General features: G+C 39.4%; 2 protein-coding genes and 1 long non-coding RNA gene across 4 annotated transcripts in view; 1 reads left to right on the top strand and 2 right to left on the bottom strand.

The window, feature by feature from the left end:
- ZC3H12B (zinc finger CCCH-type containing 12B) overlaps nt 1–677 on the bottom strand; it is a 45,373-nt gene extending 44,696 nt beyond the window's left edge. For both annotated transcript variants that reach the window (XM_026066366.1, XM_026066360.1), the window contains exon 1: nt 206–677. The gene's annotated coding sequence lies outside the window, so the exon portion shown is untranslated. The remainder of the gene's footprint in view (nt 1–205) is intronic.
- The window catches only part of ZC4H2 (zinc finger C4H2-type containing), a 15,673-nt gene extending 684 nt beyond the window's left edge, over nt 1–14,989 (top strand). Inside the window, exons 2-5 of the mRNA XM_026066369.1 lie at nt 7,095–7,266; nt 8,576–8,748; nt 9,923–10,085; nt 11,280–14,989. Coding sequence (XP_025922154.1) covers nt 7,095–7,266; nt 8,576–8,748; nt 9,923–10,085; nt 11,280–11,393 — 622 coding nt within the window. The 3' untranslated portion in view covers nt 11,394–14,989. The remainder of the gene's footprint in view (nt 1–7,094; nt 7,267–8,575; nt 8,749–9,922; nt 10,086–11,279) is intronic.
- Nucleotides 4,976–7,173, bottom strand: LOC112966355. The gene is made up of 3 exons (XR_003253582.1): nt 7,082–7,173; nt 6,519–6,710; nt 4,976–5,402 (listed from the first exon to the last, which is right to left on the bottom strand). It is a non-coding gene; the product is annotated as an uncharacterized LOC112966355 (long non-coding RNA).
- Nucleotides 14,990–16,955: the final 1,966 nt, after the last annotated feature.

Here is a 16,955-nt window from a genome sequence, read left to right on the forward strand (position 1 = left end):
GGGGCGGCCAGCGCGGCGGTCCCGCGGTGCGGCGAGGCCGTGGCCTGCGGAGCAATGTGCCATTTGCGCGGGTGCTGCAAGAGGTGCGGAGCTGAGCCTGCGGAGCGGCCAGCGCTCGACCGGTTTCTTTCTACCTGCTCTCCCCACTGCCCAAAGCGGGGGAGAGGGCTAACGAGGGCCGGGAAACCCAGCGGAGGCTCCCTACCTGCTGTTCCTGGCGGCTCCGCCGAAGGGCTGAGCGGGGCAGCGCGTGCCGGGCTCGCAGGGCGTCGCGGGTGACGGATCGCGGGCACAGCGGCACCAGGCTTCCGCTGCCGTCCCCTCCGGGCGCCGCCGCAAGGCGGGCAGGCAGACGGCTCTCCCCGCTGCCGTACAACCAGATACACCAGGAATTTGTACGCTGTCCTTCATAGCGAATCGCAGGATGCATGGCGTGTGTGAGGCGTCACGAGCAACAACGCACGGCGTTGTGCATGCCCACGTCGGGGAGACGTGCTTTGCTGAGCTTTCAGCAGGACTTTTATGCTCTTCGGCTTAGGACATCGATATTCTGGCTAAGGCCCGAGCTGTCTGTATTTAGCAGGAATTTGTGCATTAAAAAGCCAAGAGAGTTACAAAGAAAGCGAGGGCAGCGATTGCGGAAGCGGCTGGAAGGTGCAAAGCGGCTGGCGGCAGCGCCTCGGGGCAGCACAGCCGCAGAGGGACCCTCGGGGCGCGGGGCGGGCGGGGACGCGCAGGCGGCTCCCGGCGAGGAAGCCGCCGGCTGGTCACGGCCCCTCTAACAACGCCAAGACTGCAATACTTTATCCGTGGAAAGGGGTGAATTAGGCAGCACTGTAAGGGTCCCGTCCTCCTTCACGCAATACCACGAGAAGGAACGAAGATCAGGCCAAAATGTGTGTGTCTGGCATCCTAAAACTGTTTATAGAAAGAGACAACATGCATTGTGCAGAGTAAGAATAACGCTTTTCTATTCAACTGTTCAGAAGGTCCTATGTTAAAATACAGTTCTAAATATGGCCAGTAACAGTCTGATGTGCAGTTATTATAATATTGAATTTAAATATCTGATTAAATTATCTTTTCAGTGATAGCAGCATCCTGTATTTGGAAATCTATGGTACATTCAGTTTTCTAATAATATATTCAAGGGTGACATTTAAACTGTAATTAAAACATTTCTTATATTAGTTTATGCTAAAAGGTACTGTAAAGGTAAAGTTATTAGCTTTATTACACAAGGAAGTTCCAACAAAGTTGTTTGAATATTTTTTAAATGTAAAAAAATATGTCAAAAAGCCAATCCTGCTTGCCACAACTATGTCAATTTTGAGTCTCATTTAACAAAATGTGACTTTTCACCCCCTCATTTTTAAAAGGTGTTTGCATTCTATGCAAAACTTCCTTCAAAATAAACACAAAAATTTCTTATGTTTATAGTGCAAGCACATCTTTGACAGATTTGCAGACTATTTTAATCTGCACTCCATATATTATTATTCTATAGGCAGAGGAGAAAAAAGCCTTCACAATTAAAAGAAATCACTTTTTTTTAAGCTGGTATCTATCATTTATTAAAGGCATTTCAACTGGATTCTTGCAGGGATTTTTAGAATCTAATTCTGCAGACCTTTACATATATATATTTTATATATATATATTTATATATATATATATATATATAAACTTGTAGTCAGTATTTGTCACCACTATATTGCAGCAGTTAGACTTCAATTACTGCAGTCAGTAAACATATGTATAAGCCCCCAATCCAAAGATACATGCACATGCTTAATTATATGCACCGAGTAGTTCCACAGAATTAACCACAGCCATAAAATTAAGCAACTATGTAAAGACTGGACCTCAGCGTTCCACCTGGGAGCAGATAAAAGAGAATGAGAGTGAACTTACTCATGACAGATGCTAGTTTCACTGCTTAATGTCCTCTTGGGACACACTTAGTGACTACTGTAGTCAATGGGATGTAAGAACTTAAATAGAAAAGAATATGAGGGCAGAGTTCATTAGGTAGTCTAGTTTTATTTTAAAACATTACTGCACATTGCCTAATACTAATAGAAAGAGCTTTAATTTCTGTGCATTTTTTCTTTTCTAATATCAAAAGCAAATTGTTTGGATTGAAACACTCCCCTGCAACCCATCTGCTGTAGCAATTTGGCAGAGCAAGGCAGCCAGTGACTAGTAACAGTGAGGAAACTGATCTATTTCCATTGTCTTAGGTGAACACTTGCCATAAATAGAGAAAAGTAAAGGGGGAGGAAATTGGGGACAAATATTCTCAGTTACAGTAGTCAAAGCTGCCATTACTAAATAAATGTTTTAAGTAAATGGGAACAACAGGACAATAATAACAGGGGTTGGGGGTTGGACAATATTTTTAGTGGGACATTGCAACATTTTAAATGGAAGAGAAGATCTATTTTATTGGTATAAATCTAACAATTACTTTCAGACTAGTATGTACCATTGCATAGTAAATGGCAAAATATGCCAGACAAATCATTCTCTACAAATCCCATCTCAAAACTCACTTCTTCTTCATCTATAAAATCAGGGAGGCGTAACTCATACTTGTTTTTGTTCAAAGTCTTTTTTCTTAAAATTGTACAACGTATATTTTAAAAAGTTTGGATATTTGGACCATATCCCCCATTGACTGTGTGATGCATGTCTTTGTTTCCTTACTTTTGATTCTGAATCTGCTAGAGCAAACCTCTGTATTCGTGGAGTGAGTCCTATTAAATTCAGCAGCGCTCAGCATTGATTCATAAGTCACAATTATGTCTAAGGTCATGGTACCTTTTATCATAAACTCTTCTGGGCAGGGACTACCTTTTTTGTGTCACAAAATGATGAGTATATTTTGGATTTCACTGCAAAGCAAATGATTTGGCCTTCATTGGCTTTACTGCAAGTTTGGAAAGCCAAGCACTTGTGTGAACCTGTACAAAATCTGGAAATAATACTCTGAGAATAACAGAGTTTAATACCACTTGTTTTAATTTTTCTTCCATTTCCCTCCCCAAAATACCAAAAAGCATTTATTTTCCAAAACATTTAAGGCCTGTTAGTTCACAATAATTGCTTTCCTGCACACTCCTAAATTTTCTGTGAGCTACAGGTAAGGGTGGGATAGTTTTCAGATTGTTTTCTCTTTATTTTCAACCAATTTGCAACTTACAATGTTTGAGTCATGCAGAGAAATGGCACTGTTAATCCTGAAAGCAAAAACTAAACCAACTTTATTATTACTGCTAAATAACTTCCCAGGGTTCACCATGCTAGTTTTGAAAACTCTTAAGCAGCCATTAATCCTTCATGGAATAAATAAACTTTGAATTGGGCCATTAGAGCTGAAGTCCAGTCAGCAGCTGCTTTATTGTCAAGAATAGCATTGCCGGAGGCTGCAAAAATCAATGTGTTCAGGTAGCCATCTGTTTTAACAAAATGATCTTTGGTTTTACTAGGAGATGGCTTTTATTAATGCATTAGCTCCACTCCTAAAAGTCTTCAGCATCTCAATGAAAGACCTAATTTTCAGGTGCCTGGCTCTCAGGGCAGAAAAAACCAACCCTATATAAGGTGCTTCAGGTACCTGTATCACGAGTGGAAAGTGTTATCTATGTGAGTTATGAAGCCCACAACAGCCAGGCTGGTCTGCTGTGAAGCACCTAGGACTGGCAGATAGGAAATGCTGAAAGCAGGAGAGACTCTCCCATCACTTATGCCTCCATCCCCTCAATACACAGAACTCTGAACCTAAGAAAGGTAGGCATCTGTGCACTTTCTTAAAAAAAAAGAAAAAAAAGAAAAAAAAAAGACATAGGATGTGAGGATGCCCCCATATCCTTTTATACCATATCTCAGCTGTTGGCTGATTACAACTGTCACCTAGAAAACAAGGGAGCCAACTTAAGTTCCTACCTCTGCTTGACGGAATACATGTTCCAGTGTTCCCAGGGTGCATCAGGCACCAGACTGACCACGATTCTGGATTATTCCTGGCAAGTCTGTCATTGTGCAGAAAAGACTTGGTTTTATGTACCTGGCCACTGAAAAGACAAAGGAGAGAGAAAACAGAAGGAACTTCATCCTGGAGTTTAGGGCACTCAGCCGCAGGAAACAGACCTGTGTTCTGGCCTCTGTTTAGAGGATCTCCAAACCTTATCTAATTTATCTTAGGTCTCAAATTCTTACCTAATGACTGCTTCATGTAAAGCATGCTATAGAAAGTAAGGCTACTATGCTGTCCTTAGTACTAGCTGCAGTTGCATTCCCATATCATCCCCGTCTATGCTGGCATTAGATACATATGTTCTAAGAAGACTTATTGCAGTGAGTTTTTCAGGAAAGTTAGGTGGAGGTTTGGCAAACCTCAATCCTGATGGGGCTTTATTGTGAACTAGGCCCTAAGTGGCTCAGTTTGATCGAGTTTTATTAGATCTAATCATATATAGTTGTACAAATCCAGACTCCTGAGGAATTGTGGAGATAATTTTCAAGTTGTCTACGAAGAATGAGTGCCTCCAGTGTCAAGTGGTGTTTCAAGACTGCAATGTTGGACCTATATACCTGAATTCTATCTGCATCGAGATCCGTTCTACACTTCATTCATAGAAACTTTTACTAGTTGACTTACTATTCCTTCAGCCATTTCTAATAAATGGTGAGATATGGACTTCTCAGAACTGGAAGGACTGGGTACCTTTTAAAATCAATGTATATTCATAGGTATATAACTGATATTTTCTATAATAAATACATACTACATGAAAAATGTGAACTCTATGATGAACTATAGTACAAACATAATAACCATACTTACCAAGTGATTTTATCAAACTTGAGTTTAAATATGTGTTCTCTGTAATATCTGTAAATGTCTCTGAGTGACCTCTGACAAGACCTTATTTTGTCATTGACTTTTTCTGTTAATATCTTTGGTCTGATGTTTCTGTTCTTCACAGCCCATAACATGGACTGCAATCACTGACAATAGTAATCTAGGTCTGTTAAGGCTTATTCATATAGAGGAAAGAGCTTTACTGTTAAGAGGGAGGGTGGCAGAGGGTGAGCCTCGGTCAAATGAAGACAAGAATAAAATCCATACAGATACTTGCTACACACTTTAAAGAAGGGCCCTCAGGCTAGCTCTAGAATTTCTTTTGGAATCTTGGTTGGAGTAAATCAGAGAAAACACGAACTTTAAGTCATTTTCCTGAAGTAGTTTCAAGCCAAGGATAATACAGAAGACCTGAGATGATGCTGTATAGTCAGTGTCAACATGGGATCCCACCATGAGTCAGACAGGGCAGAAGGAGGATTTCCACTTGTACTTTTGATGCAGCCATGCAGATAAGCAGAATAGTCTTCTAACTCTGCAGTTTGATATAGGAAGAGTGAGAAAGTGTATCCTTATTAAAGTATATTCTCCTGTGCTCACATAGAATGACACTGAGCAAACCATTCATTCCTGAGTGCTGTGGGAGAAGTTACAGAAAGAATCCTTGGGGACTTGGGATGGAAAATTTGTAAAGGGAACAAATGCCTCACAGAAGTCTGGGAATCCCCTTTCCTAGAGACAGGTATAGCCCAGCTTCCTGCAGGGCGTTCAGTGCCTTCAGCTTCCATTAAAAGCAACAGTCCTGATGCTGTTCTTAGTTCAGTGGGAGCGAGTCGGAGCCTAGTAGGAAGGGGAGTCACACATCATCTTCTAGAGGTAGGTCTTTTATTGCTAAAAATTCTTTGCTTTGCATTGCTGATAGGCAGCCTCCTATGATCTACAGAGTACATTTTATAATCAGCTTTGCTGCTTCCAGTGAACTTAATCAACCTTACCCCCGATTTGCATGGGGATAGGAAGAGGATATTTAAATACAAAAGCAGACCTCTTATTTCCCTGCCCCTCTTACATCATGCCTGTAGGAAGTCTACTGTGTTATTAAATAGCGCACTTGGAACCAAATCTGGCTCTACTTGCAGTAGGTGTTATGTCACTAAAATGGAGTACTACATCTTGTTTTATTCAGAACAAAGTGAGTCAAGGAGTCCTGGAGCTCTTTACTATATATCTGAAATGCAACATTGCAGCCTCTTGTTATAAACATAGAAGTGCTATTGACACATAGGTTACCATGTATCATATTCTAACTTTCAGTACTGGAAGAATAACCAAGGCCTCTGGGTTAGCTAAATCACAGGAACAAGACTGAGAACAAGAACAGTTTGTTTGCTGTTTTCAACAGTTTGGACAAGTGTTAAAACGTACAGTAGTAAACTGCCCTGCTGCTTAAAACTGTGTCTGATGACTGAAACTCACACCCTCTGAGAAGAGAGATATAGACTGGGTTTTTAAACATTTTTGCTATGGAACTATGGATTGCCACAAATGAAAAAGAACAAACAAAACTGGAATGCAGGATGTAGGCAGAAATATTTACACATATATGAATGGTACTAGAGCTTAGCAAAGAACAAAAAGAATGCACAGTTACCTGCGGGTGGGATGTTGATGGCCAATGTCATCTGAGTTTTTACTACTCTGATTAGTCATTGCTCTGAAATTTTATTTGAAGCTGAAGTTAGTATTTTAGCAGTTCGGATTATTGTTCACATAGTTGCAGTCAGCGTATCCGATACTATAATCACTTGCATCACTTGCATTTCATACCCCATTTCTTAGAACCCTGTTTAAAAAAAAAACAGCTTTTCTGGATTTCTCCTTTTTGGAATTAGGCAAAATCTCAATTAATCGATGCAGTAAAACTCTATTGGTACAACTTGTCTGAATCTAAAATAACTGTTAAATTTTTAAATGATGTGTTAGTTTGTGTTAATTCAGAGAAGTACGGTAAAATCTAATAGTATAGAAAAGTGCAGGAAAAGAGCTGGGGTTAGAACCTGGTTCTCTCATTACACCTCATCCTTTCTCAGCCATACTTAATTTCACCCTTGTCTATTAATGCCACCCCTTACTTTCATCTATTCACATACAAAGTGACATCTGGCAAAAAGATTTTGCAGTGACTTACTGTTGTCCCTCTATATTTGTAATTACCATTGGGATCCAGGAATAAGACTTTGCAGATGGAAAAAATAAAGGCACGACTGAAAGCAGAATTTGAAGCCCTGGAGTCTGAGGAGAGGCACCTGAAAGAATACAAACAGGAAATGGACCTGCTGCTGCAAGAGAAGATGGCCCACGTGGAGGAACTGCGGCTGATCCACGCTGATATTAATGTGGTATGCAACAGTCCAGCTGTGGACAGTCTGACTAAAATACAATTGTATAAGAATCATTCCACAGGTTGTGGAATTGTGCACATCACTGAACTATCAGTGGTTCAATAATCTGGACTTTACAACACCATCCTAGGATCCTGCAAAGAGTGCCAAATAAATTTACCTGAGGATCACTGTTTTTCCTGTCTGTGTTGTGCAGGATATTTTTGTGAGGTTGGCATAGGAAGGATTTGCACAAAGGGGATAAATAACCAAGCCCATTGTTGCTACAACTTTACCATTAGCTATAGTAGCATCACTCTGGCAGTCTCAGAGAAAGTGGTTCTTCCTGCTAGTCCTTTTGCATTTAACACCTGGAAGCAGAGCAGCTTTGGGTTGGAGCTTTTTGGAAGAAAAGGGATTTGGGGAAAATACATTACATTTGTAAAATTCTTAGCAAGAGCCAACCTTGATCATGGAGTGGAACCACAAACCATTACCACAGCACAGTAAGAAGCACCAGCCTGAAAGGAATTTATACAAATAAGAGAAACAGTTTAAAAACAAGAAAGATAAACTAATCAGAGGAGCTCAATAGGGAATGTGTTTTAAACCCCACAATTTTTACTTCATGTTAGGGCACTTAAATGTCTGTACAGTGGTTTCTAGCTCAGAAGGTATCTGTGCTTTGCACCAGAGGAAAAAAGCTCCCACATCATAAGCAGGTACAAGCTATGTACTGGATGTGCAGACTGCATTTATTTATCACTTGAATTTTCTGTCTCCTCTCACCCTCCACCCAGCTGCATAACCTCTGTCTCAGTCTCTGTTTTATCCTCCCCTCTTTTTCCTATCAGATTATCTTTCTTTCTGCCGCTTTTCCCATTTACTGTGCTAAGGGAAGCAGGAACCTTTTATTAGCTTGTTAGTTAACTTCTAACCAAAGGTGTTTTTGGAGATGCAGAAAATGAGTTTATTCTACTCTAGCATAGATTTACTTTCTATTTTTAATGTCCCTTGAGAGTTTTCCATAGCTCCTCACTTGCTGACCCATGTGCAGCCTGTCTGCCTACTCTTTCTGTTGTTTGGACGGTACAGGTTGAATGTACCTTTTTTATGAAAATGTCTCCTGTATATCACTTGAGATTGCTTCTTCCTTGCGCAGTTTTCACTCTTCCAGTATATTACTTCCTGTTTGACTATTGCATTGTCTCCAGCCTCTTCCAATTTGAATGAGAAATTCTCTTCTTTCTGATACACAACCTTCTGGTGAATCAAAGAACTATTAAAGAAACAGTCCTTTAAAACCATGTCCACCCTCCTGTTTCAGATGGAGAATACTATCAAGCAGTCAGAGAATGACCTCAACAAGCTATTGGAATCTACTCGTCGCCTGCATGAGGAGTACAAACCCCTGAAGGAGCACGTAGATGCTTTAAGGATGACTCTGGGGTTGCAGAGGCTGCCAGATCTTTGTGAGGAGGAGGAGAAACTGTCCCTTGAGTAAGTCTCCAAAGCAAACCTTATCTGGCCTTATACCTTCTCATGATTCTACTGGTTATTTTGTCATTTTATTACTGTTGGCAGGTGGAAGAAAGACGAGAGATGCATGAAAAGCAAAAGTTAACAAAAAGGGGATGTGGGAGCACATGTATTTGTTAACATTCAGTTTGAATTTGTTGGAAGTTAAATTTAGATTATTCTAAGTTGCAGACTCCAAATCTGACATGCAAACATTCAAGGGTGTTTGGTTCTACTGGTTCTATAGCTTTTTGTATCTTATGCTGCTTTTTCTAAAAGTGCTTTTTTTTTCCCCCCCCCTGAAAATAATCATCTGAATTGCTTGTTTAGCAAGCAGAGGTATGAGGCAGTACGAGAAAGGGATACAAAAGAATCAACCTTCTGTTGGTTTGTGCTACTCTGAGTCAGAATTTTTCTTTGTGCTGCATACATGTGGTAGTACCACTTAGCACTGTTTAGTCATATACCTCTGACTGACAGCAAGTGACAAGTTACCCTGGATGTTTAATAGATTTGGATTATGGCCAGGTTTCATTTTTAGGGCATAACCTAGGTAGGGTAGGATAGCAGAAATAGCTACTAGTCAAAGAATAGTGTCCTTGGTTTAACAGAACTGTTTCAAATGCAAGTGATGTTTTTAGAAAGCTACATTTCTCTTAATGTCCAACACATTTGCCATCATTTTAACTAATACACAATTTTAAAGTTTTCTTTTGCATTTCTTACGAAATTCTATTTTCCATCCTAAGTAGCTTGGTACTACAAGGAATGTATTAATCCACTTCATTAAAAAGTTAGTAATTTTTAATAAAATAAAATGTAAAAATTAAGACTTTTACAGAAAGCTGTTATAGATTACATGAATACATAGTGTATTTTCCAGGCTATCAGATTTGTATTTAGTTGTAAATCAACATGTCTTAGAAGCCAACAAGCATTGACATTCGTCTGGAATCTGGCTGAAGTGTACAAATGCAGAGGAAAATACCAGCAATTCTGTTTAAGAAGTAGTCCAAGACTTAAGTGTAGGTCATTTGACTCTAGTGGGGAACATGATAGGGAAATATGATCCATTATTTTTTAACACAAAATACCTCTTACAAGCTAACAGAATAGTCCAAAAAATGGTTATATTTTTGGTTTGTTTTTTTTCTAGTTACTTCGAAAAGCAGAAAGCAGAATGGCAGACAGAACCACAGGAGCCTCCCATCCCAGAGTCTCTGGCTGCAGCTGCAGCTGCTGCCCAACAGCTGCAAGTGGCTAGGAAACAAGATACCAGACAGACAGCAACTTTTAGACAACAGCCACCTCCAATGAAGGTCAGGAGATGGAACGTGCTGGCTTTTCTCTTGTGTCATTAGAATATACTATGTTTATAAAGTTGCTCAGTAGTTACAAAAAGAAAAAATGATTTTGATTTTCCTGTAATGGTTCAAATCAAGAGCAGCCCCAGTAAACTTAAACTAGTAGCACCAGTCATCAAGCGTTGAGGATAAGGCTCTGTTTCTTATTTGACTCCCTTATGACTTACAAATCCCTGTCAGCAGAGATGCAGCCAGTTTTTGGCCCTCTTGTGTTTCACATGGGAGAAAGGCACATAAGTAAGAAAACACTGGACCAAACCCCCCCCCCCCCCCCAAAAAAAAAAAAGGTAGCTGGGAGTTGATCCCAAATGGATTCATATTAGAAGCAATGCATGTATTCTATGAGGAGGAGTGACTATCGGTGTTATAGATTACCAAGAAAGGTGATAGGCTCTGCACTTCTTGGTGTCTTCAAATCAAAGCTAATATAAGGATTTTTACCTAACTGTAGGCACTTAAGTGAGATGTACTACTTAAACAGTTATACTCAGCTCCTTCTGTAGTTAGCAGAAAGAGCTAAATAATTCCAGGGGGGAGATTCATCACACTTATGTTCCAAAGATTCACTGATTGGAGAGGCAAACTGAGGCAAGTATACCCCTTACTTAGTTGCTTACTTAGTATCTTGAGATAGGTGAGATGAAAAGCCTTTCTGAAAGCAATACATTTCAGTCAAATGGAAGTTAAAGGGCACAGTGTGGAGAAAAGGATGGAGTTCAGTATCTTATGTTCAGTATGTGGGATTCATCTAAACGCCGTTCCTGCCTTAAATTCTGTGAAATCTCCTCGCTATAACTTCATGCCTTCACTATAACTTCTCCGATCCAGTGAAGTATTCCCCATGTAAACATTTTCAAAACATGTGAAAAAATAACAAATGGAATTTAATATCAAAGTTATTGATACAGGCCTGAACCATCTGTTTGCTGAATGTAATTTTAACTCAATGAGATATTCTGTTTTTTCAGTTGGTCTGAAGCTACTGTACAATCCAGAGACTTAGATATAAAATTTAGCACCAGTTTGCCTTTGAAGGCAAGCAGCCTTGGTTATTTTTCCTGTACTGGAAGTTAGAATATGATATTCAATAACCCATGTGTCAACAGCACTTAAATGCTTTTAACAAGGGGTTGCAATGTTGCATTTCAGGCATGTTTATCGTGTCACCAACAAATTCATCGGAATGCACCCATATGTCCACTCTGCAAAGCAAAAAGCCGATCTCGGAATCCCAAAAAGCCCAAGAGGAAACAGGATGAATGAAGAAGGACAGAAGATTGAGAACCACACATGTGACCAGTCCCAATACCTTTCCAGTAGAACTGTAAATGTAGCCAGATTTTATTAAGTGCAGACTCAAGTACGACCTACCCATTGTTTTCTATTTAATGTTATGTAAGCACAATGTTTCTGTTCTATCTTAATTTCCCTCCAGTCCTTGAGATTTGGTTTTAGGAAAAGAAATATTAATGGTGCTATGGTTTAACATTTCAAACATTGCACCTTTTGGAGTCCTAAAGAAAACAGAAGTCTAATGCGAGTATCCTAAATGTCAGACTATTCCTATATGCCAAATGTAATTACCACAAATTCTTTTATGTCCTCTTTTTTAAGCAGATGTTACTAAAAGATTATTCTAATTTTCTCCTGATAACAGGAGACTACTTGAAGTGCAGAAACAGCAGATTGTCTCTGTTTCACTAAAGAACAACTTGTTTACCTGGCTAGTAATACTACATAGGCTTGAGTATCAAGTAGAACTGTTTTTATAATGGACATGTTCATGAAAAAAAGATTTGGATATACAGGAAATCAGTGTATTAAGGACACAAGTGATTTTTGATTATTTACTGGAGTTTGACTGTACTATTCTTTCAAACTTGGCTTAAAATTTGGAAGGCGGATCAAGTTGTAGGATGTGTATGAATTACTAAAAATTACATAATTTATGATGCTTTACCATCTTAATGCTGTATTATTTTCAGCAGTCAGAAGACTAACTGACTTAAGTATAAGGCTCAAATGAACTGCATTAGTGGTCTTCCTAGGATCTAAGGCCAACAAGCTCACTATGGTTCTCCAGGGATCACACATCAAATAACCAACATTTCTTTGCCTCTGTGACAGCAATATTAGCCATTCTGCATGTCTTCTCTTCCTGGTTTCTACTGCCAAAATCTCCCTTAGCAGACTTATCCTCCAGTAGATCACAGGGAAATTCAATAGCACGCACCAGAAGCAATGTTAACTGAAAATTATACCTTTCACCAGAATTGCCTGTTTTGGGTTTTGGGGTTTTTTTTTTGTTTTTTTGTTTTTTCCCTAAGGAAAATTTACTAGTTGTTTGTCTTTTTGTAAGTCATTTTCAAGCTAGTTTTATTGTAGCCCAAGCTAGTTTTGTGCTCTGTACACGGGCCAAAAGTACCCTGATTAGAGGATCCTTCAGACTTCTCACTGTATCTGTGTCCTCCCATTGTTTCCTCTCACGTAACAACRGCTCCTCCAAAGGGGAAGATGGTGGTGATTCAACTACAGAACTGGGGCTTAAAACTTACTGGCTTCTAATTCCAGTTTTATCATTGGTTTTGTTGTCTGAACTGATACTAAGTCTTAAATATTCTTTCCACTAACTTTAGGAGGCAGGGACTGCCTGTCTAGACTCTTCCTCTCTTTTTAGCCCAATTCTTTCCTCTACTATTATGCTACAGTGGTTATAGCGAGAATTTTGCTTGTTAAAAAGAACAGGGAAGCCCCAAATCTCTGATCAGAAGACTTTATCAAATACTGGGGACTATCCAAATCCACATAAAAAGATTTTTTGGCCAAATCACATACATCACCACAAATTTCCCAACTCTACCATAAAGCACATGAGTATTTTATCAAAGATAGTCCTATAATTTATGGCAAGTTCAGTTGGAATTGTTCCATTTTAATGTTTCACAGTCAAATAAACATCTCTCAACAGCAGAGACAGAACATGGACCATGTGCCCCTGAAAACAGGTAAAGAGCAGTTTCTGTTAGCTGCATTACTGGGACTCAATCTCTGTATTATGGAGAGGCTAGTCTGACCCCAGGCTCTCTTCACCAGATGGCAGCAGTGCTCTAACTCTGTATCCTTACACATATTTCCTGACACAAATACTGGATTCTATCTTCGACTATCAGAGTGGCCATATGGTGTCTGCCCTGCTCAGAGCATTTTATTGGGCTTAAGGAAAAATGTGCACAGTTAAGAGGATAGCACATAGGCTCCTCCTAATTGCAAGCATGAGAACAGAATACTTCTGATAATGGAGGTACATAAATTTAAAAAGGAGTGACAGTGCACAGTGGGTGAATGGTCTGCAGTGAAGTAGTGTGTAGAAAAGGATAGATTTGTAGAAACTTGGATTTATAGACCTGAAGGTCCTAAAATAGATGGGGTTAGTCCTGGCTGCTCTCACCTCATTGCTGCTTTCCAAGGTTACTTATTTCTTGGGGATCTCTAGAGCTCTAAACTGAAGCATGCTTGAGGATTGACCATTTTCTAATTCAGTATGTCCATTTTGTATTTTTACTTTTTAAAAATAGTTTTTTTGTGCCCTTATGTTTTATAAGGTTTTGCTTTTTTTAAAAAAGAAAGAATCTAACAGCCTGTGTTTGTATCAGTCATGGATTAGTATTTACAYATCTGTTTTCATGAAGCTGTGCCATATGAATTGTGTGCATTGCTGAGAATCAAACTATTTCAAGGAGGCAAAATCTGTATTATACATTAAGGGATCCTGGGTGGGGGGGGGAGCAGAATCCTTTTTAGGGAAATGGTATTTCTCTTTTCTCTCACAGATTAATTAAGCAAGTTTACATGAACAGTTTTTCACATGACAGCCCTCAGCCCTTTTCTCCCTGTCGTCCTTCTCAAAAGACTACAGAGATAATACTGATTTTTGTTCTTTTAGGCATACAAGGAAGCTGTCTGAAGTACAGCTTTTATCACAAAACTTCTGCATTTCTGATCCTTGGAGAACCAATGGTGTTTCCCTTTGTACCTAAGGTTCTTTGAGGTTATTTCATCACTAAGTTCAGTTTAACAGTTTTACTTGGGTTAAATTCTCTTAATAGTCACACAGAGACCCTTCTCATGTACCCTGAGAGGCTGTTCAAGCCCAAATAGCTTACAAGACTTTATATTACTGAAGTCTGGTGCAACTCTGGCTTTGTCATCCCCTTTGCAATCAGTATTCAAGCAACAGCAAAATCACTGAATTCTTTTGTTGCAGTTACTCACTTGCCTGAAAGGACAGTCCTGTTTTTCTGCAACTGAATAGCAAAGAATACACAAGCATCTCCCTCCTCTCCCCGTCCCCCGCCAAAGCACATTGAAAAAGCAAGAACACTGTACTGTGCGTAAAGGCTTTGCTATGGAAATATTCATATCTAAGCTGGGGTAACTCAGTTGCTCAGACTTTAGTGCCAAGCACCTCATTAACAAAATAGAGAAATCATAAGCCAAATTCTAATACTTGCACTTAATGAGTTCAACTTTAGCTTTCTAAACAGCACACTCGTGATTGACTGAACCTGCCAGTGGCTTCGAGTTGGAGAATTAGATCCACTTTTGAAAGAATAGCCATTGCTGTGTTACTGTAAATACCAGACTACTCAAGAAGTTAAGACTTTACCAGCATTTTAAATAAAGTGCTTTCCTTTATTTTACAGTTTTCTAATTCCAACTTCATGGCTTTTATTTTAGCATTTAGAAATTTTAGCAATACCTTGAGTTTCATTGGCTTCTGTGTTCTGAATATTTTACTCCTGTGCCCAGTCGGAGTAACAGTGTGCTACCTGTTTAACTTGTCTGTACAGTCCTTTTTAATAAACATTTGTTTCATGTTAAACTTTCTTCCTGAAGGATATTTTCACATCTGTTACTTGCTTATGTTACTGACAAGCAGCCATACCCTGAAAGGTAAAACCTAGTTCTTTAATTTTATATTATGCAATTAGACACACTTCTGTTATATCTTTATAGCAACTTTATGAGGCTAAATATGGTGAAAGGAATACCTGTTTTAATGAGCTTTGTAAAGTGGCAAGTGGAAAGGAAAAGAAGATAGCAAGATCAGGGTTAACCTAGCCAAACTTCTCAGTCACATTTCTGGAACACAAATTACTATGTGCTTAAGCACCATGATTTCTGCATCTGCGAAAGAGTCACAGAAACAGTGTCTAATTCCCCAAACCAGGTATTTCAGCAGTGAAACTATCCTCTGCTACTACTGGCTACTAACACCTGAACTGGACAGTTTGTGTGAATATAAACACTTAACTTGCACTTGCAGGCATGCAGTTGTGAAAAGTCAAACAGAACTAGAAAAATAACAAGGAAATCATTTTCTGCAGTGATACGACTTTACATATCTCTGCTGCAGTTCAGCCACTGAAAAGCTCCTGCTGGGGTATTTATTTCAGTTTGTGTCTGATTTACTGAGCTTCAGCTTGAATCAGCTCCCAGTCAATACAAACTAATTCAAAATAAGCCACTCTTAAATGAACGCATTCCAAACTCAGCTTAAAAAAAAAAATAAAAAAGGAAAAGTCTTCTTCAGACTGGTTTCAGTTTAAAGAAGTCATACCAAAAGCTTATTTTCAGGTGCCATTTTACCAAGGGGCCAAGAAAAGGGCATATTCTGCACAGTTCCTCACTGCTGAGGAATCTCCTGTTTTGTTTTGCTTTCTAAAAGAAGAAAGAGGCATGATTCCCTCCTTGCTTGAAGGCAGGGGATAGATGTCTTCCAAAAAGTCCTGCTTTGCCATTAGGAGATGGTATCTTCCAACAGTGCTTGCTGCAAGTTCCTTCTCTCATTAAACTGGTGACAGAGGAGYTTATGGGAGCACTCCCTTATCCAACTGAATCGGGAAAGCTCACAGATGACATACACTGTGAGCAAGGGAGGTAACCTGCTACATGGGAACAAAAACAGCTCTGGGAAATAACCTATTGCATTGGCACACCTGGATTCAGAAGAGAATGTCTGTCCCAGACCTCACAGAGCTCAGACCCTGAGCTTGCTTAAATATAAGGAAAATGAGTTTTCCATAGGTACTAAGCGTCTTCAAACACACAGAAGCCACAAAACCTAACCATTGCCCTAATCTTCCTTCGTACCATGACAGACATCCCAAGAAAAAAGTGACTTCTATTCATACTTACTGACATCTGAATTGTTCAAGCTTTGAAACATCCTGCACTAATCTCAGCTCATCCAACTGCTCTTTCCAGTTCCCTAATCCTAACCGCAACTATAACTCCACTTATAACATTAGTCATAAAGCTAATGCACTCATACCTTCCTGAAAACTAACATCGAAGTATCCCTCATAACTGACACCGGCCTCCATTTTATTTTCTTGAGCTTAGCAAGATCCTGTACCAAAATGAGCTCCCAAATTCCTGATCGTCTTAACTCAAAAATTCAAGTGTGGCATTAAGTATTGCCTACTAATATATTTCAAGGCAAAAAGTCAATAGCTGAAGCTTGTCCCAGCTTTAAATCCACTCCTTCGAGATTTCTACTATACAACAATCAATTGGGCTCCTCAGCCTTTATTCTCACTAACCTTAACTGTAACTTCCCTCTCTTCCCAGGAGCCAGTAAGAGAATGAAAGATCAGTGATATTTACTCATTTGTGATACACTAAAGATCTTCAGTGTCTTCTAGTACCTGAGTTGTTCTGCTTAGTCTTTCCCAATTCCTAATTTTAATTCCCAAATCTGACCCTCAGTATGATGCTAATCATGAAAAAGTGTTTTGCCCTTCTTTAACTGATACTATGTTT

Source organism: Apteryx rowi, unplaced genomic scaffold (assembly GCF_003343035.1).
Source record: "Apteryx rowi isolate R43461 unplaced genomic scaffold, aptRow1 scaffold_24, whole genome shotgun sequence".
In the NCBI taxonomy this organism is placed as follows: domain Eukaryota; kingdom Metazoa; phylum Chordata; class Aves; order Apterygiformes; family Apterygidae; genus Apteryx; species Apteryx rowi.